Genomic DNA, 25,971 nt, shown 5'->3' with positions numbered 1-25,971 from the left:
GTGTTTGTACTCGAACAAAAGGGGGACATTGACAGGAAATAATGCTGAAATAATAATCTCTGTTATCAGAGCTTAAAGTTACCCTGGAAACAACTCCTGTTGTTATCCCTGCCATGTTTCTGTCCCCACTCTTAACTGACAATGAGCCAGAGCAGGACTGCCTGTAGATAATTGCAGAATTATTGAATTGAATAATTCCAGATCTGAAAGATGAGAGGATCCAGAGTGGGAGGCACAGGGGCAGCCTGAGCCTCAGTCCTGTGCCCCAGGGTTCTTTGTGCTGCTCCTCTCTCAGCAGTGTGCTGGGGGTGGATGATTCAATTCCTCCAGAGCCATCTCCCCCTGGAACTTGCTATCATAGATAAGGATCCTAGATACCAAGGCTGAGCCAAATTCCTCAAGAATTTGGTCACTCTCTGACACTTTGGAAGATAATTGGTTAGAAATTAGTCTGTGTAATTGGTCAGTTCGCCTTTAGAACTTCTCACTCAGATTGGATGCTGTTCTTTGTATAAACTTTTATTGGCTGTAGTTTGAATCCTCCCTGAACCCATAAATAAGGCAGTCTCAAATCTGTCTCTGAGAGAATCCTGCTGGACTCCTTTCCCATGAAATAAAAATTCTTGTGGAACTCATCAAGCAAGGCTCTGGTCTTTCTCTGCTGGATAATTGTGAGCTCCTGAGAGATGTCTAAATGATATCAGCACTCTCAGCTCCTGCTAAAACAACCACCAGGGACCAAAACAAATCTCACAGAGCTGGAGCAGAGGCTGAATCTCTCACCAGGAACCAAAACAAATCTCAGAGAGCTGCAGCAGAGGCTGAATCTCTCACCAGGGACACAAACAAATCTCACAGGGCTGCAGCAGAGGCTGAACCTCCCACTGCAGCCGACACAGATCCCCCAGAGCGGTGCCTCCACTGGTGCTGGATGAGTTGCTGCTTTAGTTTGGTGTCTGCTGAGAAAGGCTCTCTCAGCTCCTGCTAAAACAACCACCAGGGACACAAAAAATGGTCACAGAGCTGCAGCAGAGGCTGAATCTCTCACTGAAGATGGGGTAGAACCTGCTAAAACAACCACCAGGGACCAAAACAAATCTCACAGAGCTGCAGCAGAGGCTGAATCTCTCACTGAAGCTGACACAGAGTTCCCTGCTGGTGCTGGTTGAGTTGCTGCTTTAGTTTGGAGGACAGGGGTCTGATGAGAGAGGCTCTCAGCTCCTGCTAAAACAACCACCAGGGACACAAACACAGCTCACAGAGCTGCAGCAGAGTCTGAACCTCTCACCAGGAACACAAACAAATCTCACAGAGCTGGACCAGAGGCTGAATCTCTCACCAAGCACCAAAACAAATCTCACAGAGCTGCAGCAGAGGCTGAACCTCCCACTGAAGATGGGGCAGAACCTGCTAAAACAACCACCAGGAACGCAAAAAAAGCTCAGAGAGCTGGACCAGAGTCTGAATCTCTCACCAGGTACCAAAACAAAGCTCAGAGGGCTGGAGCACAGGATGAATCTCTCACCAGGGACACAAACAAATCTCACAGAGCTGCAGCAGAGGATGAATCTCTGACCAGGTACCAAAACAAAGCTCACAGAGCTGGAGCAGAGTCTGAATCTCTCACCAGGGACACAAATAAAGCTCACAGAGCTGGAGCACAGGTTGAATCTCTCACTGGAGCTGGGGCAGACCCTGCTAAAACAACCACCAAGTACCAAACCAAATCTCACAGAGCTGCAGCAGAGTCTGAATCTCTCACCAGGTACCAAAACAAAGCTCAGAGAGCTGGAGCAGAGGATGAATCTCTCATTGAAGATGGGGTAGAACCTGCTAAAACAACCACCAGGGACCAAAACAAATCTCACAGAGCTGCAGCAGAGGCTGAATCTCTCACTGGAGCTGCGGCAGACCCTGCTAAAACAACCACTAGAGACCAAAACAAAGTTCAGAGAGCTGCAGCAGAGTCTGAACCTCCCACTGCAGCCGCCACAGACCCCCCAGGGCGGTGCCTCCACTGGTGCTGGTTGAGCACGGAGCTGGTCCTGAAGCTCTTGCCGCACTCGGGGCAGCCGAAGGGCCTCTCCCCGCTGTGGATGCGCCGGTGCCGCGCCAGGTGCGAGCTGTGCCGGAACCCCCTGGTGCACTCGGGGCAGCGGAAGGGCCGCTCGTCCGTGTGGATGCGCTGGTGGATCAGCAGCAGGGAGCTGGTCTGGAAGCTCTTCCCGCACTGCCCACACTGGTAGGGGCGCTCCCCGGAGTGGATCTTGAGGTGGGAGGTGAGGTGGGAGCTGCGGCCGAAGCTCAGGCCGCACTCGCCGCACTCGAAGGGGCGCTCGCCGGTGTGGCTGCGGTGGTGGATGATGAGCCCTGGGCTGTCCCTGAATCCCTTCCCACACTCTGGACACTCGTAGGGTTTCTCTCCCGTGTGGATCATGCGGTGCCGGAGCAGGCGGGACCTCCAGGTGAATCCCTTCCCGCACTCGGGGCACTTGTGGGGCTTCTGCTCGTCCTGGAGCTGCTCAGGGAGGCCCAGCCCTGAGTTCTGTCCATGTTCCTGGCCCTCCTTGGGATTTTCCTGCTCAGAGCAGCCCAGGTTGGGCGTGCAGCCCCTCCTGGGGTGGGGTCTCAGTGGTTTTTCCTCCGGTCTTGGTGGTTTTTCCTCCAGTCTCAGTGGTTTTTCCTCCCCTCTGTTGGGATTTTCCTGCTCAGAGCAGCCTGGGCTCAGTGTGCAGCCCCTCCTGGGGTGGGATCTCAGCGGTTTTTCCTCCCCTCTGTTGGGATTTTCCTGCTCAGAGCAGCCTGGGCTGGGTGTGCAGCCCCTCCTGGGGTTGGGTCTCAGTGGTTTTTCCTCCGGTCTTGTTGGTTTTTCCTCCTCCTCGTCGGGATTTTCCTGTTCAGAGCAGCCCGGGCTCGGTGTGCAGCCCCTCCTGGGGTGGGATATCAGCGGTTTTTCCTCCTCCTCGTCGGGATTTTCCTGTTCAGAGCAGCCCGGGCTCGGTGTGCAGCCCCTCCTGGGTTGGGATCTTGGTGGTTTTTCCTCCGGTCTGGGTGGTTTTTCCTCCTCCTCGTCGGGATTTTCCTGCTCAGAGCAGCCCAGGCTGGGAGTGCAGCCCCTCCTGGGGTTGGGTCTGGGTGGTTTTTCCTCCAGTCTTGGTGGTTTTTCCTCCTCTCTGTCGGGATTTTCCTGCTCAGAGCAGCCCGGGCTGGGCGTGCAGCCCCTCCTGGGTTGGGGTCTCAGTGGTTTTTCCTCCAGTCTTGGTGGTTTTTCCTCCCCTCTGCTGGGTTCCTGCCCCGTGGGTTTCTCCTCGCTGGGGTCCATGCTCGGCTCTGGGGAGGAAGGACAAGGAGAGGAGGGGGTTGGGGACAGAGGGAAGGGCGAGGAGAACCCACAGTGTGTGCCCAGCAGGGCAGCTCTTCCTCCTCTTCGCCCTCCTCCTCCTCCGCCTCCTCTTCCTCCTCCTCCTCCTTCTCCTGTTTTTCCCAAAGCGGGGTCTCCCCCAAACTGGTGTCCCCCTAAACTGGGTTGCCCCCAAACTGGTGCCCCCCAAACCGGGGTCCCCCCCCCGCATCCCCCCGCCGCACCCACCGGGACCCCCAAAACCCCTCCGGGGACCCCTCCCAAAAGCCCCTCCCGGGACCCCCCGGTGTCCCCCCGAGGGGTGTCTGAGGCTCCCGAGCCCCGCACGATCCCAACATCGCCCCCCAAATAAATCCCCAAACCCAGGGACCCCCCGGGATTCCGGGCCGAGCCCCCCCGGTACCTGCGGGATGGGGGCGGGGGTCCCGGGGGGCGGTGGGTCCCGGGGGGCGGTGGGTTCAGGGGGGCGGTGGGTTCAGGGGGGGCCGGAGCCGCGGGGGGGGTTCGGGGCTTGTGGGCTCCGGCTGCGGTGATGCTGCTCCGCCTCTTCCTCCTCTTCCTCCGCCTCTTCCTCCCTCATCCTCCTCCTCTTCCTCTTCCTGCTCCTCCTCCTCCTGCTCCTCCTTTTCCTCCTGCTCCTCCTCTTCCTCCTCGTTTCCTCATGCTCCTCTTTCTCCTCTTCCTCTTCCTCCTCCTCCTCTCCTCCTCCTCCTCCTCTTCCTCCTCTTCCTCCTCTTCCTCCTCTTCCTCCTCTTCCTTCTCTTCCTCCTCCTCCTTTTCCTCCTTCTTCTTTTCCTCCTCCTCCTCTTCCTCCTCTTCCTCCTCCTGCTCCTCCTCCTCCTCTTCCTCCTGCTCTTCCTCCTTTTCTGCTTTTCCCCTTTACCATTTACCCCCTTTGCTGTTTTTTCCCCCTTTGACATTTTCCCCTTTTCTGTTTTTCTCCTTTCCCATTTTCTCCTTTGCCGTTTTCCCCCCTTTTCTGCTTTTCCCCCTTTACCATTTTCTCCTTTTCTGCTTTTCCCCTTTGCCATTTCCCCACCCTTTACCATTTTCCCCTTTTCCATTTTTCCCCCTTTACCGTTTTTCCCCTTTTCTGCTTTTCCCCCTTTACCATTTCCCCCTTTACCATTCCCCTCCTTTTCCATTTTTCCCTATTTTTGCTTTTCCCCCTTTACCATTTACCCCCTTTGCTGTTTTTCCCCCTGACATTTCCCCCTTTTCTGCTTTCTCCCTTTGCCGTTTGTCCCCTTTTCTGTTTTTCTCCTTTACCATTTTCCCACTTTACCATTTCTCCCCTTTGCCGTTTTCCCCCCCTTTTGTGCTTTTCCCCCTTTACCATTCCCCTCCTTTTCCATTTTCCCTATTTCTGCTTTTCCCCCTTTACCATTTACCCCCTTTGCTGTTTTTCCCCCCTTTGACATTTTCCCCTCTTCTGCTTTTCCCCCTTTGCCGTTTGTCCCCTTTTCTGTTTTTCTCCTTTATCATTTTTTCCCCTTTTCCATTTTTCCCCTTTGCCGTTTTCCCCATTTCTGCTTTTCACCCTTTACCATTTTTTCCCCTTTGCCACTTTTTCCCCTTTTCCATTTTTCCTTCTTTTACCATTCTCCCCCTGTGTCCCTGGAGGGCTCGGGGCGCTCGGTTCTGCCCAGCCCAGGCTGGGTCAGCGTGTCCATCTGGGACAAAATTTGGGATGGGAAACACTGGGGACAAAATTTGGGATGGGACATTGGGGACAGAATTTGGGACTGGACACATTGGGGACAGAATTTGGGAAGGGAAATATTTTGGACAAAATTTGGGATGGGAAACATTTGGGACAGAATTTGGGATGGGAAACATTGGGGAATAAAATTTGGGATGGGAAACACTGGGGACAAAATCTGGGATGGGAAACACTGGGGACAAAATTTGGGATGGGAAACATTTGGGGACAAAATTTGGGATGGGACATTGGGGACAAAATTTGGGATGGGAAAGATTTGGGGACAAAATTTAGGATGGGAAACATTTAGGACAATATTTGGGATGGGAAATATTTGGGACAGAATTTGGGATGGGAAACATTTGGGGACAAAATTTGGGACGGGAAACAATGGGGGACAAAATTTGGGATGGGACACATTGGGGAATAAAATTTGGGATGGGGAACATTGGGGACAAAATTTGGGATGGGACATTGGGGACAAAATTTGGGAAGGGAAATTCACACAACTCACGTTTTGTACCATTAATTTCTATTTACTACAATTGACATTTAAACAAATACAACTTAAAAGTTTACAAGATTAAATACAATTTAAATTGAAATTCATAGGCAAAAAATTAATTAATTCAAGTAAATCTAATTTAATGCAATGTAAGCCTTATTTCACACAACTGAAAGTTAATGCAAGTAAATATTTAATGTCATTTAAATTTAAACTTCTCTTTATGCAATTAAATAAAATTTAATAGAATTTAAATTCATACAACCCAAAGTTAATGCAAGTAAATACTGTTCAATACGATTCAGAGTAATAAAACTTAAATTTATACAACTAAATACAAGTTTAAATTTATAGAACTTAAAATTACTACAATACAAATGAATGCAATCTGAATTAAAATTCATCCAGCTTAAAGTTAATGCTAGTGAAATATAATATATAATTATATACATTATAATATTGTATTTTTATATATAATTATGATATTACATTATTATACATAATATAATTATGTATTATATATTATATATTTATTTTGTATTATATATTATATATTATATATTATATATTATACATTATACATTATATATTATATATTATATATTATATATTATATAGTATATAATATATAATATATAATACATTATATATTATATATTATATATTGTATATTGTATATTATATATTACATATTACATATTACATATTACATATCATATATTATATATTATATATTATATATTATATATTATATATTATATATTGTATATTGTATATTGTATATTATATATTACATATTACATATTACATATCATATATCATATATCATATATCATATATCATATATTATATATTATATATTATATATTGTATATTGTATATTATATTACATATGACATATCATATATTATATATTGTATATTATTATATATTATATATTATATATTATATATTATTATATATAATATGTAATTAAAATTATATATATTACATATAATCATATTAATATATGTATTTAAATTAACATATAATTTATAATTATATTAACATATTTTACATGTAATTATATTATCATTGCACTTAACACCACTCAAACTAAACTAACACAAGTTAAATTGATACAGTTAAATACAATTTTCTACAATTCAAATTCAAACAACTTCAAATCAATAAAAATAAACCCAGACTAACGCCTGTCAAATAAAGAAATCAGCTTTTGGCGAAGAGGATGCGCCGTTTCTTGAGCCCGGTGGCGAGGCTCCGCGGGTTGGGGATGAACACGTTGCTGTTCTCCAGCCTCAGGTAGCGCCGCCCCTTCGGCGTCCAGCTGATGTTTTCCGCCCCGGGCGCCGGAGCGCGCGGGGGCCTGAAGTAAAACTCCTCTGCTTCCCTCAGGTACTCCTCAATCAGCGCCACCTGCAATTAAAGCAATTATTTGATGGTCAGTCAAGGCCAGAAAAACTCTAAAAGCTGCTGGAATTGTTTATTTGGAGCAGACAGTCATTAGAAACACAAATACACAAATCCTCCTCTTGGGCAGCTGGTACCCGACTTGGGCATTGGTTTTGTGTTTTCCATTTCTGGGTTCAATCCCTTGGTTGTTTCTGTGCTCTCCATTTCTGTTTGTGTTCAATCCCTTGGTTGTTTTTGTGCTCTCCATTTCTGTTTCAATTCAATCCCTTGTTATTTTTTGTGTTTTCCATTTCTGTTGGAGTTTAATCCCTTGGTCGTTTTTGTGTTTTCCATTTGGATTCAATCCCTTGGTTGTTTCTGTGCTCTCCATTTCTGTTTGAGGTTCAATCCCTTGGTCATTTTTGTGTTCCCCATTTCTGTTGGAGTTCAGTCTCTTGGTTGTTTCTGTGCTCCCCATTTCTGTTTGGGTTCAATCCCTCGGTTGTTTCTGTGTTTTGGGTTCAATCCCTTGGTTGTTTTTGTTTTCTCCATTTGGGTTCAATCCCTTGGTTGTTTCTGTGCTCTCCATTTCTGTTTCAATTCAATCCCTCAGTTGTTTTTGTGTTCCCCATTTCTATTTGGGTTCAATCCCTTGGTTGTTTTTCTGTTCCCAATTTCTGTTGAGGTTCAGTCCCTCGGTTGTTTCTGTGCTCTCCATTTGGGTTCAATCCCTCGATTGTTTTGCTGGTCTCCATTTCTGTTTGGGGTCAATCCCTTGGTTGTTTGTGCTCTCTCCATTTGGACTCAATCCCTTGGTTGTTTCTGTGCTCTCCATTTCTGTTTCAATTCAATCCCTGGGTTGTTTTTGTGTTCCCCATTTCTGTTTTGGTTCAATCCCTCGGTTGTTTCTGTGCTCTCCATTTGGGTTCAATCCCGTGTTCATTTCTGTGCTCTCCATTTCAGTTTTGGTTCAGTCCCTTGGTTGTTTCTGTGCTCTCCATTTGGGTTGAATCCCTTTGTTGATTCTGTGCTCTCCATTTCTATTTCAGTTCAATCCCTCGGTTGTTTCTGTGTTCTCCATTTCTGGGTTCAATCCCTCAGTTGTTTTTGTGTTCCCAATTTCTGTTTGGGTTCAATCCCTTGGTTGTTTTTGTGTTTTGGGTTCAAACCCTTGGTTGTTTTTGTTCTCTCCATTTCTGTTGAGGTTCAATCCCTCAGTTGTTTTTTTGTTCTCCATTTGGGTTCAATCCCTTGGTTGTTTTTGTGTTCTCTGTTTGGGTTCAATCCTTTGGTTGTTTCTGTGCTCTCCATTTGGATTGGGTTCAATCTCTTGGTTGTTTTTGTGTTCTCCATTTGGATTCAATCCCTTGGTTGTTTCTGTGCTCTCCATTTCTGTTTGAGGTTCAATCCCTTGGTCACTTTTGTGTTCCCCATTTCTGTTGGAGTTCAATCTCTTGGTTGTTTCTGTGTTTTGGGTTCAATCCCTTGGTTGTTTTTGTTTTCTCCATTTGGGTTCAATCCCTTGGTTATTTATGTGCTCTCCATTTGGATTCAATTCCTTGGTTGTTTTTGTGTTCCCCATTTCTGTTGGGGTTCAATCCCTTGGTTATTTCTGTGCTCTCCATTTCTGGGTTCAATCCCTCGTTTTTTTCTGTGCTCTCCATTTGGGTTTAATCCCTTGGTTGTTTTTGTGTTCTCCATTTGGGTTCAATCCCTCGGTTGTTTCTGTGCTCTCCATTTCTGTTTTGGGTTCAATCCCTTGGTTGTTTTTCTACTCTCCATTTGGGTTCAATAACTTGGTTGTTTTTGTGTTCTCCATTTCTATTTCAGTTCAATCTCTCAGTTGTTTTTGTGCTCTCCATTTCTGTTTGGGGTCAATCCCTCGGTTGTTTCTGTGTTTTGGATTCAATCCCTTGGTTGTTTCTGCTCTCTCCATTTCTGGGTTCAATCCCTCGGTTGTTTTTGTGTTCCCCATTTCTGTTGGGATTCAGTCCCTTGGTTGTTCCTGTGCTCTCCATTTGGGTTCAATCCCTCGATTGTTTTGCTGGTCTCCATTTCTGTCTGGGGTCAATCCCTTGGTTGTTTCTGTGTTCTCCCTTTCTGTTTCAGTTCAATCCCTTCATTATTTTTATGCTCTCCATTTCTGCTTGGGTTCAATCCCTCGGTTGTTTCTGTGTTTTGGGTTCAATCTCTTGGATATTTCTGTGCTCTCCATTTCTATTTGGGTTCAATCCCTCGGTTGTTTCTGTGTTCCCCATTTCTGTTTTGGGTACAATCCCTCGGTTGTTTTTGTGTTCTCCATTTGGGTTCAATCCCTCAGTTGTTTTTGTGCTCTCCATTTCTGTTTCAATTCAATCCCTTGGTTATTTTTGTGTTCCCCATTTGGGTTCAATCCCTTTGTTGTTTCTGTGCTCTCCATTTCTCATTGGGTTCAATCTCTTGGTTGTGTTTGTGCTCTCCATTTCTATTTCAATTCAATCCCTTTGCTGTTTTTGTGTTCCCCATTTCTATTTGGGTTCAATCCCTTGGTTGTTTTTGTTCTCTCCATTTCTGTTTTGGTTCAATCCCTTGGTGGTTTCTGTGCTCTCCATTTTTGTGTTCAATCCCTTCATTGTTTTTGTGTTCTCCATTTCTGTTTGGGTTTCATCCCTTGATTATTTCTGTGCTCTCCATTTCTGTTTCAGTTCAATCCCTTGGTTGTTTTTGTGTTCCCCATTTCTGTTGGGGTTCAATCCCTTGGTTGTTTTTGTGTTTTCCGTTTGGATTCAATCCCTTGGTCATTTTTGTGCTCTCCATTTCTATTTGGATTCAATCCCTTGGTTGTTTCTGTGCTCTCCATTTTTGTTTGGAGTCAATCCCTAAGTCCCTGGGAAAAATTACCGTCCTTATATGAAGAATTACAAAGTCACAAAAAAAAAGTAGAGCATAAAATAGATTGTTAAAAAAGCAGAAAAGTGAAGTTTTAAAATTGTTTATATTGGGGGTCTGAACACAAGATGGAGGAATTAGGTTGTGGAATGTCTTTCTTCTTCATGGCATCCATCTTTTGGGTTGGGATGTCAGTTCTGGATTGGTTTGAGGAAGAAGGAGAAAGAAGGACAGAACACATCCAGATTCCTCCAGACCCTTATTATAAACAATCTAAAAAACTACTTTCTCACTTTATAATAATCTAACTTACACTCTACTTATTTTTCGTGACTTGTAATTCTTCATGTAAGGGTGGAAATTTTTCCCAGAGGTTAAAATCGAAGGCACAGGGGTTTGGGCTCCTGGAATTTTCTAGGGAAGCCAGAGGGATGTCCTGGGTTCCCACGCTGCCCATTGCATTTTGAGCTGAAATAATGTTCAAAACCAAGGGAAAATCCTGTTCTGCCGTGCTGACAGGCATTCAGGAGGGAAGGATGAATCAGGAAAACCTTAGAAACCTGGCAAAATATTCTGAGAATATGGAAACTACAACCGAGATTGAAATGAAAACCATCTCTGAGATACCAAACCTTAGTTACTAAATAAACAGAAAACAATGGAATGAAAGTCATCCCCTCTGGATTAAACAATTCCCTCTGCTTGCAGGGTCAGAGAAGACCCTGCCAGCTTGGCAGGAGGGATCCAAAGAGAATTTTTTGGGTTTAAAATGTGGTAATGCAATGATTCTTACAGGTTGTATGTAAATGCTGTAGGATTTGTATCTTGTATTAGATTGGTTAGTGGAAATTAGAATATTCAACACTGAAGATTTATTGTTTTTTAATGAGAACTTTGCTCTCTTCTACCACACTTTTACCTCTTTCTCTTTCCCCCCACTCTCTCAGTGCCCTGCTGTAGGATTTGTACCTTGTATTAGACTGGTTAGTGAAAATTAGAATATTTAACACAGAAGATTTATTGTTTTGTAATGAGAATCTCACTCTCTGAGCTCTGTACTCTCTCTTTTACCACACTGTTAAAACTTTCTCTTTGCCCCCACTCTCTCAGTGCCCTGCCATAGGATTTGTACCTTGTATTAGACTGGTTAGTGAAAATTAGAATATTCAACACAGAAGATTTATTGTTTTGTAATGAGAACTTGCTCTCTTTTACCACACTGTTAAAACTTTCTCTTTCCCCCCGCTCTCTTATTGCCCTGCCATAGGATTTGTACCTTGTATTGGATTGGTTAGTGAAAATTAGAATATTCAACACAGAAGATTTATTGTTTTGTAATGGGAGCCTTGCTCTCTGAGCTCTGTACTCTCTCTCTTTTACCACACTGTTAAAACTTTCTCTTTCCCCCCAATCTCTTAGTGCCCTGCTATAGGATTTGTACCTTGTATTGATTGGTTAGTGGAAATTAGAATATTCAACACAGAAGATTTATTGTTTGGGAACCTCAGTCTCTCTCAGCTCCTGCCCTTACCCCTTCCTTCCCTCTCTTAGACCCTCTCACAACCCTCAGCCCTCCAGAATTCCAGAATCCACAGCTGGTGAATCACAGCTCCGAGCACAGAGCAGGTTCCACCAGGCACCTCCTCACCTCTGTGCCTTTGGAGCAGCCCAGGCTCGGTTTTTCCTGCCCCAGGAGCAGCCCAGGCTCGGTTTTTCCTGCCCCAGGAGCAGCCCAGGCTCGGTTTTTCCTGCCCCAGGAGCAGCCCAGGCTCGGTTTTTCCTGCCCCAGGAGCAGCCCAGGCTCGGTTTTTCCTGCCCCAGGAGCAGCCCAGGCTCGGTTTTTGCTGCCCCAGGAGCAGCTCAGACTCAGGTTTTCCTGCCCCAGGAGCAGCCCAGGCTCGGTTTTTCCTGCCCTAGGAGCAGCCCAGGCTCGGTTTTTCCTGCCCAGGAGCAGCCCAGGCTCGGCTTTTCCTGCCCCAGGAGCAGCTCAGACTCAGGTTTTCCTGCCCCAGGAGCAGCCCAGGCTCGGTTTTTCCTGCCCCAGGAGCAGCCCAGGCTCGGTTTTTCCTGCCCCAGGAGCAGCCCAGGCTCGGTTTTTTCCTGCCCCAGGAGCAGCTCAGACTCAGGTTTTCCTGCCCCAGGAGCAGCCCAGGCTCGGTTTTTCCTGCCCCAGGAGCAGCCCAGGCTCGGTTTTTCCTGCCCAGGAGCAGCCCAGGCTCGGTTTTTCCTGCCCCAGGAGCAGCCCAGGCTCGGTTTTTCCTGCCCCAGGAGCAGCCCAGGCTCGGTTTTTCCTGCCCAGGAGCAGCCCAGGCTCGGTTTTTCCTGCCCCAGGAGCAGCCCAGGCTCGGTTTTTCCTGCCCCAGGAGCAGCCCAGGCTCGGTTTTTCCTGCCCCAGGAGCAGCCCAGGCTCGGTTTTTCCTGCCCAGGAGCAGCCCAGGCTCGGTTTTTCCTGCCCCAGGAGCAGGGAATGCTCTCCTGCTCTCCTGCAGGTTGTTACCTTGTGGATTTTAGCCCAGGCTCGCTCTCCAGTTCTCCCTGCCAGGATGTCCACGGCGTCTGCCATCAGAGACTGCAGCTGTGAGACACAATCCATCAGGGGGAGTTCACAGAGAAATCTCTCCTCTGAATACACAAATTAAACCCTAATTCAAGTCCTTGGCACTCTGATATTTTATGACTCGTCTTTCACACGGTGAGCACGCCCAATTCATCATTGTTTCAGCCCTTGAAGCATTCTTGTGGATCTAAAATATTAAATAAATAGGATTCCCTCCCCACACCCTTCCAGGGTACTCCTGGCATTGCCTCACCCTTCCCAACCCCTGGAAAATGGTTCAGATTCCCTTGGTTCAGAGGCAGAGGGACAAGGTTGGGTCTGGAGTGTCCTGCCCTTGGCAGGTCAGGAAAAACAGAACAAACAAACTGAGACCTGTGCTGTTGCTGCACTCTTAAAAATTGTGTTCCAAAATGCTGGGATAAGTTAAAGGGAATCCAAACAAAAGGTTTTGGAGTCTCTTCACGAGTGTTTCATGCATGAAGAGGAATTAAGATCTACCAGCACTCGGCAGGTATCAGCATTCCTGGGTGTGCTCAAGGCTAACCCAAAGGAGGAGGAGAAGGAGAAGAAGAAGGAGAAAAAGAAGAAAAAGAAAAAGAAGAAGGAGAAAAAGAAAAAGAAAAAGAAAAAGAAAAAGAAAAAGAAAAAGAAAAAGAAAAAGAAAAAGAAAAAGAAGAAGAAAAAGAAGAAAAAGGAGAAGAAGAAGAAAAAGAAGAAGAAGAAGAAAAAGAAAAAGAAGAAGAAGGAGAAAAAGAAAAAGAAAAAGAAAAAGAAAAAGAAGAAAAAGAAGGAGAAGAAAAAGAAGAAAAAGGAGAAGAAGAAGAAGAAGAAGAAAAAGAAAAAGAAAAAGAAAAAGAAAAAGAAAAAGAAAAAGAAAAAGAAAAAGAAAAAGAAAAAGAAAAAAAAGGAGAAGAAAAAGAAAAAGAAAAAAAGGAGAAGAAAAAGAAGAAGAAAAAGAAGAAGAAGAAGAAGAAGAAAAAGAAGAAGAAGAAAAAGAAGAAAAAGAAGAAGGAGAAAAAGAAAAAGAAAAAGAAGAAGAAAAAGAAAAAGAAAAAGAAAAAGAAAAAGAAAAAGAAAAAGAAAAAGAAAAAGAAAAAAGAAAAAAGAAAAAAGAAAAAGAAAAAAGAAAAAGAAAAAAGAAAAAGAAGGAGATGAAGAAAAAGAAGAAGAAGAGGAGGAGGAGCAGGAGGAGGAAGCTGCAGTCTCAGGGACCTGGGGCACCTCTGCAGCAATTCTGACACATCCCCACGAGCAGGTAGGTTTGTCCTGAGCCAGGGAGCCTGGGCTCGATGGACCCAGCACAGAAAATCAATTTTCCATCCATTCCCCCTTTCAAGTACACCCCAGGTTTGTCCTGAGCCAGGGAGCCTGGATGGACCCAGCACAGAAAATCAAATTTCCATCCATTCCCCTCTCAGGTGCACCCCAGGTTTATCCTGAGCCAGGGAGCCTGGATGGACCCAGCACAGAAAATCAATTTTCCCTCCATTCCCCATCTCATCTGTACCCCAGGTTTGTCCTGAGCCAGGGCTGGATGAACCCAGCACAGAAATCAATTTTCCATCCCTTCCCCTCTCATCTGTACCCCAGGTTTGTCCTGAGCCAGGGAGCCTGGATGGACCCAGCACAGAACAATTTTCCATCCATTCCCCCTCAGGTGTACCCCAGGTTTGTCCTGAGCCAGGGCTGGATGGACCCAGTACAGAACATCAATTTTCCCTCCATTCCCCATCTCAGCTGTACCCCAGGCTTGTTCTGAGCCAGGGAGCCTGGATGGACCCAGCACAGAAAATCAATTTTCCATCCATTCCCCCTCTCAGGTACACCCCAGGTTTGTCCTGAGTCAGGGAGCCTGGATGGACCCAGTACAGAACATCAATTTTCCGTCCATTCCCCATCTCAGCTGTACCCCAGGCTTGTTCTGAGCCAGGGAGCCTGCATGCACCCAGCACAGAAAATCAATTTTCCATCCATTCCCCATCTCATCTGTACCCCAGGTTTATCCTGAGCCAGGGAACCTGGATGGACCCAGCACAGAAAATCAATTTTCCATCAATTCCCCCTCAGGTGTACCCCAGCCCAGGCTGTTTTGTGCTTCCTGAGGTCAAGGCAGCATCAGCTCAATCATTGCAATGGTTTTTCCAGACTGATCTGGAGAGGTTTTGGGGTCAGAGAAGGGATTTTCAGCAGATGCTGCCAGGTGAGTCCTGGTTCTATCAGCTCCCCATTGCAGCACTCTCAGGTCCCACATGGGGAACACAACCCAGGCTGACAGCACAGAACTCTACCCTGACCCTTCCTCCTTCAGACACCAAAAAAAAACTGGAAATCCAAACCTACCAGCTTGTCCTCCTCCTGAGAGACTCTCTGCAGGTGGGGCACGGTGGCCAGCTCAGCCATGCCCTGCCTCAGCACCTGGGCTTGCTCTTCCCCTCTGTGCAGCTGGCCCAGCAGGCTGGCGTGGTGCAGGTGCTCCATGGCGCGGGCGCACGGCCCCCGCTCGTCCTGGGCGCCAAAAACGAGAGGGGAGGTGAGAGGGGAGCTCTGGGTGGGTGTGGAATGGGGTGAGTGGTTGTGTTGGTGCTGAAGGAGGGGTAAAACAGCATAAAGATGGGAGGGAAATGCCTGCAGAGGGATTTTAAGAAGCTGTGCTCGCTGTCGAGTCGTGAGGACTCATTTAAAAAGAGTTTAAACCCACTGGAGCTCCTGATAAAATTCACTGAGCATTCTTGGGGGTCTGGGGTTACAATACAGGATTGATAAAAATTATCTGTTCTGTCACCATCTGTTGAGACCAGGTGGGGCAGTGATCCTGATCTCTGTGGGAGATATTCTGTTAATGGGCAATTTTTATAAACCAGCTGGGGCAGTGTACTTAATTTCCATGGGATATCTCCTGTTAATGGAGATATTTTATAAACCAGGTGGTGTTCTTTATTTCCAAAGGGAATATCTCCTGTTAATGGCCATATTTTAGAAATTATTTATTTCCAAAGGAGATACTTTCTGTTAATGAAGATATTTTATAAACCAGCTAGGGCAGTGTTCTTTATTTCCATGGGATATCTTCTGTTAATGGAGATATTTTATAAACCAGGTGGGGCAGTGATCCTGATCTCCGTGGGAGATATTCTGTTCATGGCCATAATTTATAAACCAGGTGGGACAGTGTTCTTTATTTACATGGGATATTCTCTGTTAATGAAGATATTTTATAAACCAGATGTGCCACTGTTCTGTATTTCCAAAGGGAATATCTCCTGTTAATGGAGATATTTTATAAACCAGCTGAGGCAGTGTCCTTTATTTACATGGGATATCTCCTGTTCATGGCCATGTTTTATAAACCAGGCAGGGCAGTGTTCTTTATTTCCAAAGGGAATATCTCCTGTTAATGGCCATAATTTATAAACCAGCTGGGATCATGTTCTTTATCTCCAAAGGAGATATTCTCTGTTAATGGATATATTTTATAAACCAGCTGGAGCACTGTTCTTTATTTACATGGGATATTCTGTGTTAATGGCCATATTTTATAAACCAGCTGGGGCAGTGTTCTTTATTTCCAAAGGGAATATCTCCTGTTAATGGCCATAACTTATAAACCAGCTGGGATCATGTTCTTTATTTCCAAAGGGGATATTTTCTGTTAATGAAGATATTTTATAAACCAGCTGGGGCAGTGTTCTTTATCTCTGTGGGGATATCTCCTGTTCATGGCCATAATTTATAAACCAGGCAGTATTCTTTATTTCCAAAGGAGATATATTCTGTTAATGTCCATATTTTATAAACCAGGCGGGGCAGTGTTCTTTATTTCCAAAGGAAATAGTTTCTATTAATGGCCATGTTTTATAAACCAGGCAGGGCATTGTTCTTTATCTTTTCACAACCCATCCTCCCTCCAGGAATTATTTTCTGCTCATGGCCACTGAGTCCCACTGTGGGACTGATAAAATTACTGCATCCCATCGGGAGTTGCTCCAGCCAGGGGGACGAGCCAAACCTTTCTTACCAAGATAAAAACTGAGATTTTGGGACACCAAGGTGCCTTTTTTTTTTTTTCCCACTGGATTTTCAGAAGAAAACCGGACTTTTTCATATCATCACTGAACCTTCAGAGGAAAACTGCACCTTGTACAGGAGCACTGCTCCAACTGAGCCACATCTGTCACTACAAAAGGACTACAGACACTATTTAATCACTATTTAAACTGCTGCCAACACCCTGACAGGGTGTCAGGTTGTACTCTGACTTTGTCAGGGTTTGGAGTTTGTTCCTTTGTAGTACTATATTTCTATTTTAATTTCCCTAGTAGAGAACTGTTATTCCTAATTCCCATAAAATCTTGAAACGTATTTTCTCTCCCACCTTCAAAGCTGAATGCTGTTTGTGGCAGCCCAGCATTTTATATTTATAGTTTAGAAACAAACTGACAAGATTTTATTCTGTTTTAGTTGTTCTGGATACTACAAGTAACATGTCTATGAGCTTAAACACAGAAAAATTCTTTGGTGAAAAAATTAAATGGCAAGAGAAAGAAAAGGAGAATTCTGAAAGCAAGTGAAAAAACAAAAAGTGAATGGGATGACAAGAAGTGCATGGAAATGGACAACAACTTGCTAAAATTACTCCTAATAACATCTGAGTTCTCCTTTTTTGGTCTCAAATTTCCATCCCAAATTTCCCATCTGGGCACCCAAATTCCCCTTTTTTTGTGCCAAACTTCCCATTTTGACCCAAATTTCCCCTTTTTAGCCCCAAATTTCCCCTTTTTAGCCCCAAATTTCCCCTTTTTAGCCCCAAATTTCCCCTTTTTAGCCCCAAATTTTGTATTTTTGGATGCAATTTTCTCTTTTTTGGACCCAAATTTTCCTTTTTCATCACAAATTTTCCGTTGGAGCCTCATGCCTGAGAGTCCCTTGATTACAAAATTACAATAATTTGGAGGGAGGGGGACACTCACCTTGATTTTGGTGCTCCCTATAAAAGCCAAGGCTGCCATGATCATTTTCCCATTGTTCTGCCAAAATGTTTCTGCTTCTTCCTCCACGCTGGAGCTCCAAGTTATTTTCTGGCCTAGGAAGTGAAATCAGAATTGTGTTTATTTATCTGATAAGGATTTGACAGAAAGGTTTTGCAGATATGTAAATATAACAAAAAAAAAATTGAGTGTAGAATTTGGAGTAGGTATAAAAATGATATCAAGTTTTGATACAGAGGAAAATAATTGCTCAGCTGGTTCTGCTGAAAAGGCAAAGAACAAGTGAGTTGGGAGGGTTTTTATGACTTTAAGCAAAGGATAAATCCACCCCAAACAAAAGATGTTTTCACCAAGCAAAAGAATTTTCACAAACAAAAATGCTATGTTGCATGTAAAAAAAAATCTCAAAATTTTCCACTGCAAAAAAAAAAATAAAATTTAAAAACAACTTTTAGCTTCAACTGTAACATACTAACTTTTTATAATTAGAAAATAGTAAAAAAAAAGGAAAAAAAGCAAGTGGGCACACCTGGAAAGATTGGCATCTTTTGAGTCACCAACTTTTCCAGGGTTTTCCCAATCTCTCTGTTTCTGAAGCCCAGGGTCAGCAAGTACTGCTGGCCAGGATGAGACTCAGCCTTCTCTGGCAGCACGTGAATTCCATGAGGATCTGCATAGAGACAAGAAAATTAAATTATTCCCACTGTCATATTTATTTTCAGCTCTAAGAGAAGTTATTTTTTTGGGGAGAAAAATAAGAGAAGGTTAAAAAGAGTGAAATGGTCTCCAGAAATAAAAATACAAAACACATCCAGCTCTCACTCTGAGCCTTTTGCATCAACAGCTTCAATTCTGCTGATGCCTGAGATAAAGAAAGTTTCTGAAAGCCAATTCCAATTCTCCAGCTCTCTCCAACTCTTTTGGATTTGAATTTTGTGCCAAATTTTGTGTTACAGACAGCTAAGTGTTCTTTAACTTGAGATGGAGATCAAAGGGAACACAATGGATTAAGCTTCCTTGCCATGCACTTTATTTTGTGTCACATAAAAGTGGTATACACTCATTTTGCTATCTGAAGATTTGTTTGACTGTGATTCTAAATACAGAATGTGGAATATTGTGTCTTTGAGGAGAATTTTTATCCTTCTTCTTTAGCCAAAATATCCTGCCTCTCCACCCTAAGGTGTATTTCTCACTGACTTTTGGAACTGTACCAGTTTCTGAAGAACACAAATGAAGGTCAAAGGTTTCTGTCAAATCACTTCCACATCAGACACCATGATGTCATATGTCACCAGATTTATATTTATATTTATATTTGCAAAAAAAGACACAATAATGCCGAAGAAGAGGTTTCCTCCTACAAGAGGTGGATATGAATTGAACAAAAATTCAGTCAAATCAGTGGGATTGAAAATGAATCACCACTTCCTACATTTTTTTAGACTCTGTAATGTGCTTTATTTGATGCTGTGGAATCAAAGTGAGCAGTTTTCAGTGAGTGGGCTGTTACCTGTGAAGATGTGCTGCACGTACTCTGGGTGCCTCTCTGCAAAGGTTTTGTTGGCCTCCTTTATCTTGTCAGCCTTGTCCTCTTTCTCAAAAGGTGTGTAGAGAGCACAAAAAGACATTTCTGCACTCAGGGCTTCTTGAGTCATGGCCTGGAAAAGGGCAAAGGACATTTCCACAGGATTTATTCCTTCCACAAAGCACAAATCCAAACACATGGGGTGTTAAAGGGGCCTTAGAAAATGAATTAATCATATCAAGGATTGAAAATTAACCAGCTGCTTAAAGATTGTGGGTAAAAAGTGACCAATCACCCAAGGGATCAAAAAAAGGAGCAATTAAAGCACAAAGAGATGAAGCAGGGGTCTGCAGAGGGGGGAAATATTTCTAATAATAATCATTACAATTAAGAAATTTGTTATCTAAGGGATGGGTTTGGGTTTGCAAAGGGGAGGGGAAATATTTCTATTTCTATTTAGCAATTTATTATCTAAGGGATGATTTTCAGGTTTGCAGAGGGGGTGAAATATTTCTGGTTCTAGTTCTAGTTCCAGTTCCAGTTCCAGTTTCAGTTCTAGTTCTAGTTCTAGTTCTAGTCCAAGTAAGCAATTTATTACCTAAGGGATGGTTTGGGGTTTGCAGAGGGAGTGAAATATTTCTACTTCTATTTCTACTTCTATTTCTATTTCCATTTCCATTTCCATTTCTGTTTCCATTTCTATTTCTATTCCAAGTAAGCACTGTGGTATCTAAGGGATGGTTTTGGGTTTGCAAAGGCAGTGAAATATTTCTGATATTGGCCATTCCAAGTGAGCAATGTGTTATCTAAGGGATGGTTTTGGGTTTGCAGAGGGGGTGAAAAATTTCTAGTTCTAGTTCCAGTTCTAGTTCTAGTTTTAGTTCCAGTTCCAGTTTCAGTTCTAGTTCTAGTTCTAGTCCAAGTAAGCAATTTATTATCTAAGGGATGGTTTTGGGTTTGCAAAGGCAGTGAAATATTTCTAGTTCTAGTTCTAGTTCTAGTCCTAGTCCAAGTTCTAGTTCTAGTTCTAGTTCCAGTTCTAGTTCCAGTTCCATTCCAAGTAAGCAATTTATTATCTAAGGGATGGTTTTGGGTTTGCAAAGGCAGTGAAATATTTCTGATATTGGCCATTCCAAGTGAGCAATGTGTTATCTAAGGGATAGTTTTAGGTTTGCAAAGGGGGTGAAAAATTTCTAGTTCTAGTTCCAGTTCTAGTTCTAGTTCTAGTTCCAGTTCTAGTTCTAGTCCAAGTAAGCAATTTATTACCTAAGGGATGGTTTGGGGTTTGCAGAGGGAGTGAAATATTTCTATTTCTATTACTACTTCTATTTCTATTTCCATTTCTATTTCCATTTCCATTTCTGTTTCCATTTCTATTTCTATTCCAAGTAAGCACTGTGCTATCTAAGGGATGGTTTTGGGTCTGCAAAGGCAGTGAAATATTTCTGATATTGGCCATTCCAAGTGAGCAATGTGTTATCTAAGGGACGGTTTTGGGTTTGCAGAGGGGGTGAAAAATTTCTAGTTCTAGTTCCAGTTCTAGTTCTAGTTCCAGTTCCAGTTCCAGTTCTAGTTCTAGTTCTAGTCCAAGTAAGCAATTTATTATCTAAGGGATGGTTTTGGGTTTGCAGAGGGGGTGAAATATTTCTATTTCTATTTCCATTTCTATTTCCATTTCTATTCCAAGTGAGCACTGTGCTATCTAAGGGATGGCTTTGGGTCTGCAGAGGTGGTGAAATAGTTCTAGTTCTAGTTCTAGTCCAAGTAAGCAATTTATTATCTAAGGGATGGATTTGGGATTGCAGATGGGGGGAAATATTTCTAATATTAATCATTATAAATAAGCAATTTATTATCTAAGGGATGGTTTTCAGGTTTGCAGGGGGTGAAATATTTCTATTTCTATTTCTATTCCAAGTAAGCACTGTGTTATCCAAGGGATGGTTTTGAGTCTGTAAAGGGGGTGAAATATTTCTAATATTAATCATTATAAGTAAGCAATTTATTATCTAAGGGATGGTTCTGGGTCTGCAGAGGGGGTGAAATATTTCTATTTCTATTTCTATTTCTACTTCTATTTCTACTTCTATTTCTATTTCCATTTCTATTTCTATTTCCATTTCTATTTCTATTTCCATTTCTATTTCTGTTTCCATTTCTATTTCTATTCCAAGTAAGCACTGTGCTATCTAAGGGATGGTTTTGGGTATGTAAAGGGGGTGAAATATTTCTGATATTGGCTATTCCAAGTGAGCAATGTGTTATCTAAGGGATGGTTTTAGGTTTGCAAAGGGGGTGAAAAATTTCTAGTTCTAGTTCTAGTTTTAGTTCCAGTTCCAGTTTCAGTTCTAGTTCTAGTTCTAGTCCAAGTAAGCAATATATTACCTAAGGGATGGTTTTGGGACTGCAGAGGGGGTGAAATATTTCTAGTTCTAGTTCTAGTTCTAGTCCTAGTCCTAGTCCTAGTCCTAGTTCTAGTTCTAGTTCCAGTTCTAGTTCTATTCCAAGTAAGCAATTTATTATCTAAGAGATGGTTTTGGGTTTGCAAAGGCAGTGAAATATTTCTGATATTGGCCATTCCAAGTGAGCAATGCGTTATCTAAGGGATGGTTTTGGGTTTGCAGAGGGAGTGAAAAAGTTCTAGTTCTAGTTCCAGTTCCGGTTCCAGTTCTAGTTCTAGTTCTAGTTCTATTCCAAGTAAGCAATTTGTTAACTAAGGGATGGTTTTGGGATTGCAAAGGGGGTGAAAAATTTCTAGTTCTAGTTCTAGTTCTAGTTTTAGTTCCAGTTCCAGTTCTAGTTCTAGTTCTAGTTCTATTCCAAGTAAGCACTGTGTTCTCTAAGGGATGGTTTTTGTTGCCGTGAAATATTTCTAATATTAACCATTATAAGCAAGCACTGTGCTATCTAAGGGATGTTCCCAGGGAGGCCCTGCCAGGTTCCTGCCCCTCTCCCCTCCCCTTCTCCCCCCCTGTGCCCCCCAGGCTCTCACCTGCCAGTAGAGCTGCAGCAGGTCGCTGGTGTCCAGCCCCGCTCCCTCGGCCAGCACGTACAGGCACTGAGCCACCATGGCACTCCTGGGACAGACACACAGAGCCGGGTCTGAGGGACATCCTGCCCAGCTTCACCCCAAAATCTGCACAGAGCTCCCAGTGCCACCATGGGACACACAGAGCCGGGTTTGAGGGACATCCTGCCCAGCTTCACCCCAAAATCTGCACTCAACACCCAGTGCCACCATGGCACTCCTGGGACAGACACACAGAGCTGGGTTTGAGGGACATCCTGCCCAGCTTCACCCCAAAATCTGCACACAGCTCCCAGTGCCACCATGGCACTCCTGGGACAGACACACAGAGCCAGGTGTGAGGGACATCCTGCCCAGCTTCACCCCAAAATCTGCATTCAACACCCAGCACCACCATGGCACTCCTGGGACAGACACACAGAGCCAGGTGTGAGGGACATCCTGCCCAGCTTCACCCCAAAATCTGCTCACCATGGCACTCCTGGGACAGACACACAGAGCCAGGTCTGAGGGACATCCTGCCCAGCTTCACCCCAAAATCTGCACACAGCTCCCAGTGCCACCATGGGACACACAGAGCCAGGGTTGGGCAGGCACAGGAGGGGAATCCTGCCCAGCTTTACCCCAAAATCTGCATTCAACACCCAGTGCCACCATGGCGCTCCTGGGACACACAGAGCCAGGTTTGGGCAGGCACAGGAGGGAAATCCTGCCCAGCTCCACCCCAAAATCTGCTCACATGGCACTCCTGGGACACACAGAGTCAGGGCTGTGCAGGCACAGGAGGGACACCCTGCCCAGCTTCACCCCAAAATCTGCTCACAACTCCCAGTGCCACCATGGCACTCCTGGGACAGACACACAGAGCTGGGTTTGAGGGACATCCTGCCCAGCTTCACCCCAAAATCTGCACAGAGCTCCCAGCACCACCATGGCACTCCTGGGACAGACACACAGAGCCAGGTCTGAGGGACATCCTGCCCAGCTTCACCCCAAAATCTGCACTCAACACCCAGCACAACCATGGCACTCCTGGGACAGACAGAGCCAGGTCTGAGGGAAATCCTGCCCAGCTTCACCCCAAAATCTGCTCACAACCCCCAGTGCCACCATGGCACTCCTGGGACAGACACACAGAGCCAGGTGTGAGGGACATCCTGCCCAGTTTTACCCCAAAATCTGCACACAACACCCAGCACCACCATGGGACACACAGAGCCAGGTTTGGGCAGGCACGGGAGGGACATCCTGCCCAGCTTCACCCCAAAATCTGCTCACAGCTCCCAGCACCACCATGGCACTCCTGGGACAGACACACAGAGCCAGGTGTGAGGGAAATCCTGCCCAGCTTTACCCCAAAATCTGCATTCAACATCCAGTGCCACCGTGGGACAGACAGAGCCAGGGCTGTGCAGGCACAGGAGGGAAATCCTGCCCAGCTTCACCCCAAAATCTGCACACAAATCCCAGTCTGTGTCCAGCACCACCATGGCACTCCTGGGACAGACACACAGAGCCAGGTTTGAGGGACATCCTGCCCAGTTTCACCCCAAAATCTGCACACAGCTCCCAGTGCCACCATGGCACTCCTGGGACAGACACACAGAGCCAGGTCTGAGGGACATCCTGCCCAGCTTCACCCCAAAATCTGCATTCAACACTCAGCACCACCATGGGACAGACAGAGCCAGGTTTGGGTAGGCACAGGAGAGAAATCCTGCCCAGCTTCACCCCAAAATCTGCACACAACTCCCAGCACCACCATGGCACTCCTGGGACAGACAGAGCCAGGGCTGTGCAGGTAAAGAAGGGAAATCCTGCCCAGCTTCACCCCAAAATCTGCTCACAGCTCCCAGCACCACCAAACACGTCTGGGCTCCCTCAGCTCCCTGCCAGCAAACAGCCCCGATGTCATTTGGGTCTCATTTGGGTCATACACGCACACAGAGCTGCCCTGGGTTTGTGTAAAATTTCTTTTTGTCCCTGGTGGTTGTTTCACCAGGAGCTGAGAGTGCTGATATCAATTAGCTATCTCTCAGAAGCTCACATTCATTCAGCAGAGAAAGACCAGAGGCCTTCCTTGAGTTCCACAAGAATCTTTATTTCATGCCAAGGGTATCAAGCAGGATTCTCTCAGAACTAAGAGCAGACAGTCACATTTATAAATTCAGGGAGGATTCAAACTACAGCCAATAAATTTTATACAAAGAACAGCATCCAATCTGAGTGAGAAGTTCTAAAGATGAACTGACCGATTAAGCAGACTAATTTCTAACCAATTATCTTCCAAAGTGTCAGAGAGTGACCAGATTCTTAAGGAATTTGGCTCAACCTTGGTATCTAGGATCCTTATCTATGATAGCAAGTTCCAGGGGAAGATGGCTCTGGAGGAATTGAATCATCCACAGGGAAGTGCTGGAGCCGTGCAAGTTCTCAGCCATGGCTCTGTCCCTGAGTGGGGTTCATCTCTCAGTGCCTGATTTCTGCATCCCCATTTTACCTCAAAAGAGAATTTTATCATGCACAGGTTTGGGGAAAGCCCAAAGCTGAGAGCTGCAAGGAAAGCTGCAGGGAAGGGCTGCAGAGGAGCCCCGTGGCAGCACAAGTGCAGTAATTTCACGACTATAAGGCGCACCAGACTATAAGGCACACTTCTTTTTTTTGCAGCGAGGATCTGTGCCGCACGCAACAAAATAACGAAATAGTAACAGAATTCCGCGATCGTGGAGTTCACTGGCAGGTGCTCAACTTGCAAACATTTTTCACAGATTGGCGTAGCCTTTAAACGCAGCCCCAGGCACCCTCCCCGTGCGCGGTGCTCGGCACTCCCGCCTGCCCACGGTGCCGTCTGCGAGGCGCAGCTCAGGGTGGCCGCGGCTCGTGGCTGTTCGGGGCTGTCCATGGTCTGGGTTGGCTCGGGGTGGGGGCGACTCGCGGCTCCCTTCCCCGTCATGTGGCAGACGGGGCTGGCACCACTTCCATCTCTCCCCACGCGGCTCACATGGGACCGGCACCTACTCTATCTCTCCCCACGTGGCAGCCGGGGCTGGCAACGTTTCCATCTCTCCCCGCACGGCTCACACAGGACCAGCACCGCTTTCCTCCTTCCCCACGCGGCAGCCGGGGCCGGCATCGCTTCCCTCTCTACCTGGGTGGCAGGCAGGGCCACCACCACTTCCCTCTCTCCCCGCATGGCAACCAGGGATGGCACCGCTTCCATCTCTCCCCGTGTTGCAGCCGGGGCCGGCACCACCTCCATCTCTCCCTGCGCGGCTCACACAGGACCAGTACTGCTTCCCTCTCTCCCCACGCAGCAGTCAGGGCCGGCACCGCTTCCATCTCTCCCCGCGCGGCTCACATGGGGCCAGCACCGCTTCCCTCTCTCCCCACGCGGCTCACATGGGACCGGTGCCGCCTCCATCTGTCCCCGCGTGGCAGCCAGAGCCGGCATCGCTTCCCTCCCTCCCTGCATGGCAGCCGGAGCCGGAGCTGCCTCCATCTCTCCCCACATGGTAGCCACAGCTGGCACCGCTTCCCTCTCTCCCTGCACGGCTCACATGGGACCGGCACCGCTTCCATCTCTCCCCATGCGGCTCACACAAGACCGGTGCCGCCTCCATCTGTCCCCATGTGGCAGCCAGGGCTGGCACCGCTTCCCTCTCTCCCCACACGGCTCGCGTGGGACCGGCACCGCTTCCCTCTCTCTCCACGTGATGGCCGGAGCTGGCACCGCTTCCCTCTCTCCCTGCGCGGCTCAAACAAGACCGGCACTGCTTCCATCTCTCCCCATGTGGTAGCTGGGGCTGGCACCGCTTCCATCTCTCCCCACGTGGCTCACATGGGGCCAGCGCCACCTCTCTCTCTCCCCACGTGGCAGCCAGAGCCGGTACCGCTTCCCTCTCTCCCCACGTGGCAGCTGGGACCGGCACTGCCTCCATCTCTCCCCACGCGGCTCACACAGGACCGGTGCCACCTCCCTCCCTCCCTCCCTCCCCACGCGGCTCCTGCCGGCTGTGGCCGCCCGCTCCCGCCCCCTCATTGCACC

General features: G+C 45.9%; 2 protein-coding genes across 7 annotated transcripts in view; both read right to left on the bottom strand.

The window, feature by feature from the left end:
* Positions 1 to 898: 898 nt before the first annotated feature.
* LOC117009394 (gastrula zinc finger protein XlCGF9.1-like) lies at positions 899 to 2,743 on the bottom strand. Its single transcript, XM_033083639.1, has 2 exons — positions 1,282 to 2,743; positions 899 to 1,041 (listed from the first exon to the last, which is right to left on the bottom strand). Exon 1 carries the CDS (start codon positions 2,435 to 2,437, stop codon positions 1,949 to 1,951), a length of 489 nt encoding a protein of 162 aa, XP_032939530.1. The 5' UTR covers positions 2,438 to 2,743; the 3' UTR covers positions 899 to 1,041; positions 1,282 to 1,948.
* Positions 2,744 to 6,643: 3,900 nt separating this feature from the next.
* The window catches only part of SPATA16 (spermatogenesis associated 16), a 43,390-nt gene continuing 24,062 nt past the window's right edge, over positions 6,644 to 25,971 (bottom strand). For all 6 annotated transcript variants that reach the window (XM_042780092.1, XM_033083547.1, XM_042780095.1 and 3 more), the window contains exons 6-12: positions 21,891 to 21,975; positions 18,884 to 19,031; positions 17,900 to 18,040; positions 17,353 to 17,465; positions 14,726 to 14,890; positions 12,326 to 12,403; positions 6,644 to 6,984 (exon numbers count right to left, since the gene is read on the bottom strand). In XM_042780092.1, the coding sequence (XP_042636026.1) occupies positions 6,778 to 6,984; positions 12,326 to 12,403; positions 14,726 to 14,890; positions 17,353 to 17,465; positions 17,900 to 18,040; positions 18,884 to 19,031; positions 21,891 to 21,975 (937 nt within the window). In that variant the 3' untranslated portion in view covers positions 6,644 to 6,777. The remainder of the gene's footprint in view (positions 6,985 to 12,325; positions 12,404 to 14,725; positions 14,891 to 17,352; positions 17,466 to 17,899; positions 18,041 to 18,883; positions 19,032 to 21,890; positions 21,976 to 25,971) is intronic.

This window comes from Catharus ustulatus, chromosome 32 (assembly GCF_009819885.2).
Source record: "Catharus ustulatus isolate bCatUst1 chromosome 32, bCatUst1.pri.v2, whole genome shotgun sequence".
Classification (NCBI taxonomy): Eukaryota; Metazoa; Chordata; class Aves; order Passeriformes; family Turdidae; genus Catharus; species Catharus ustulatus.
The sequence above is the reverse complement of the archived record's forward strand: the minus strand, read 5'-3'. Positions and strand labels throughout refer to the sequence as shown.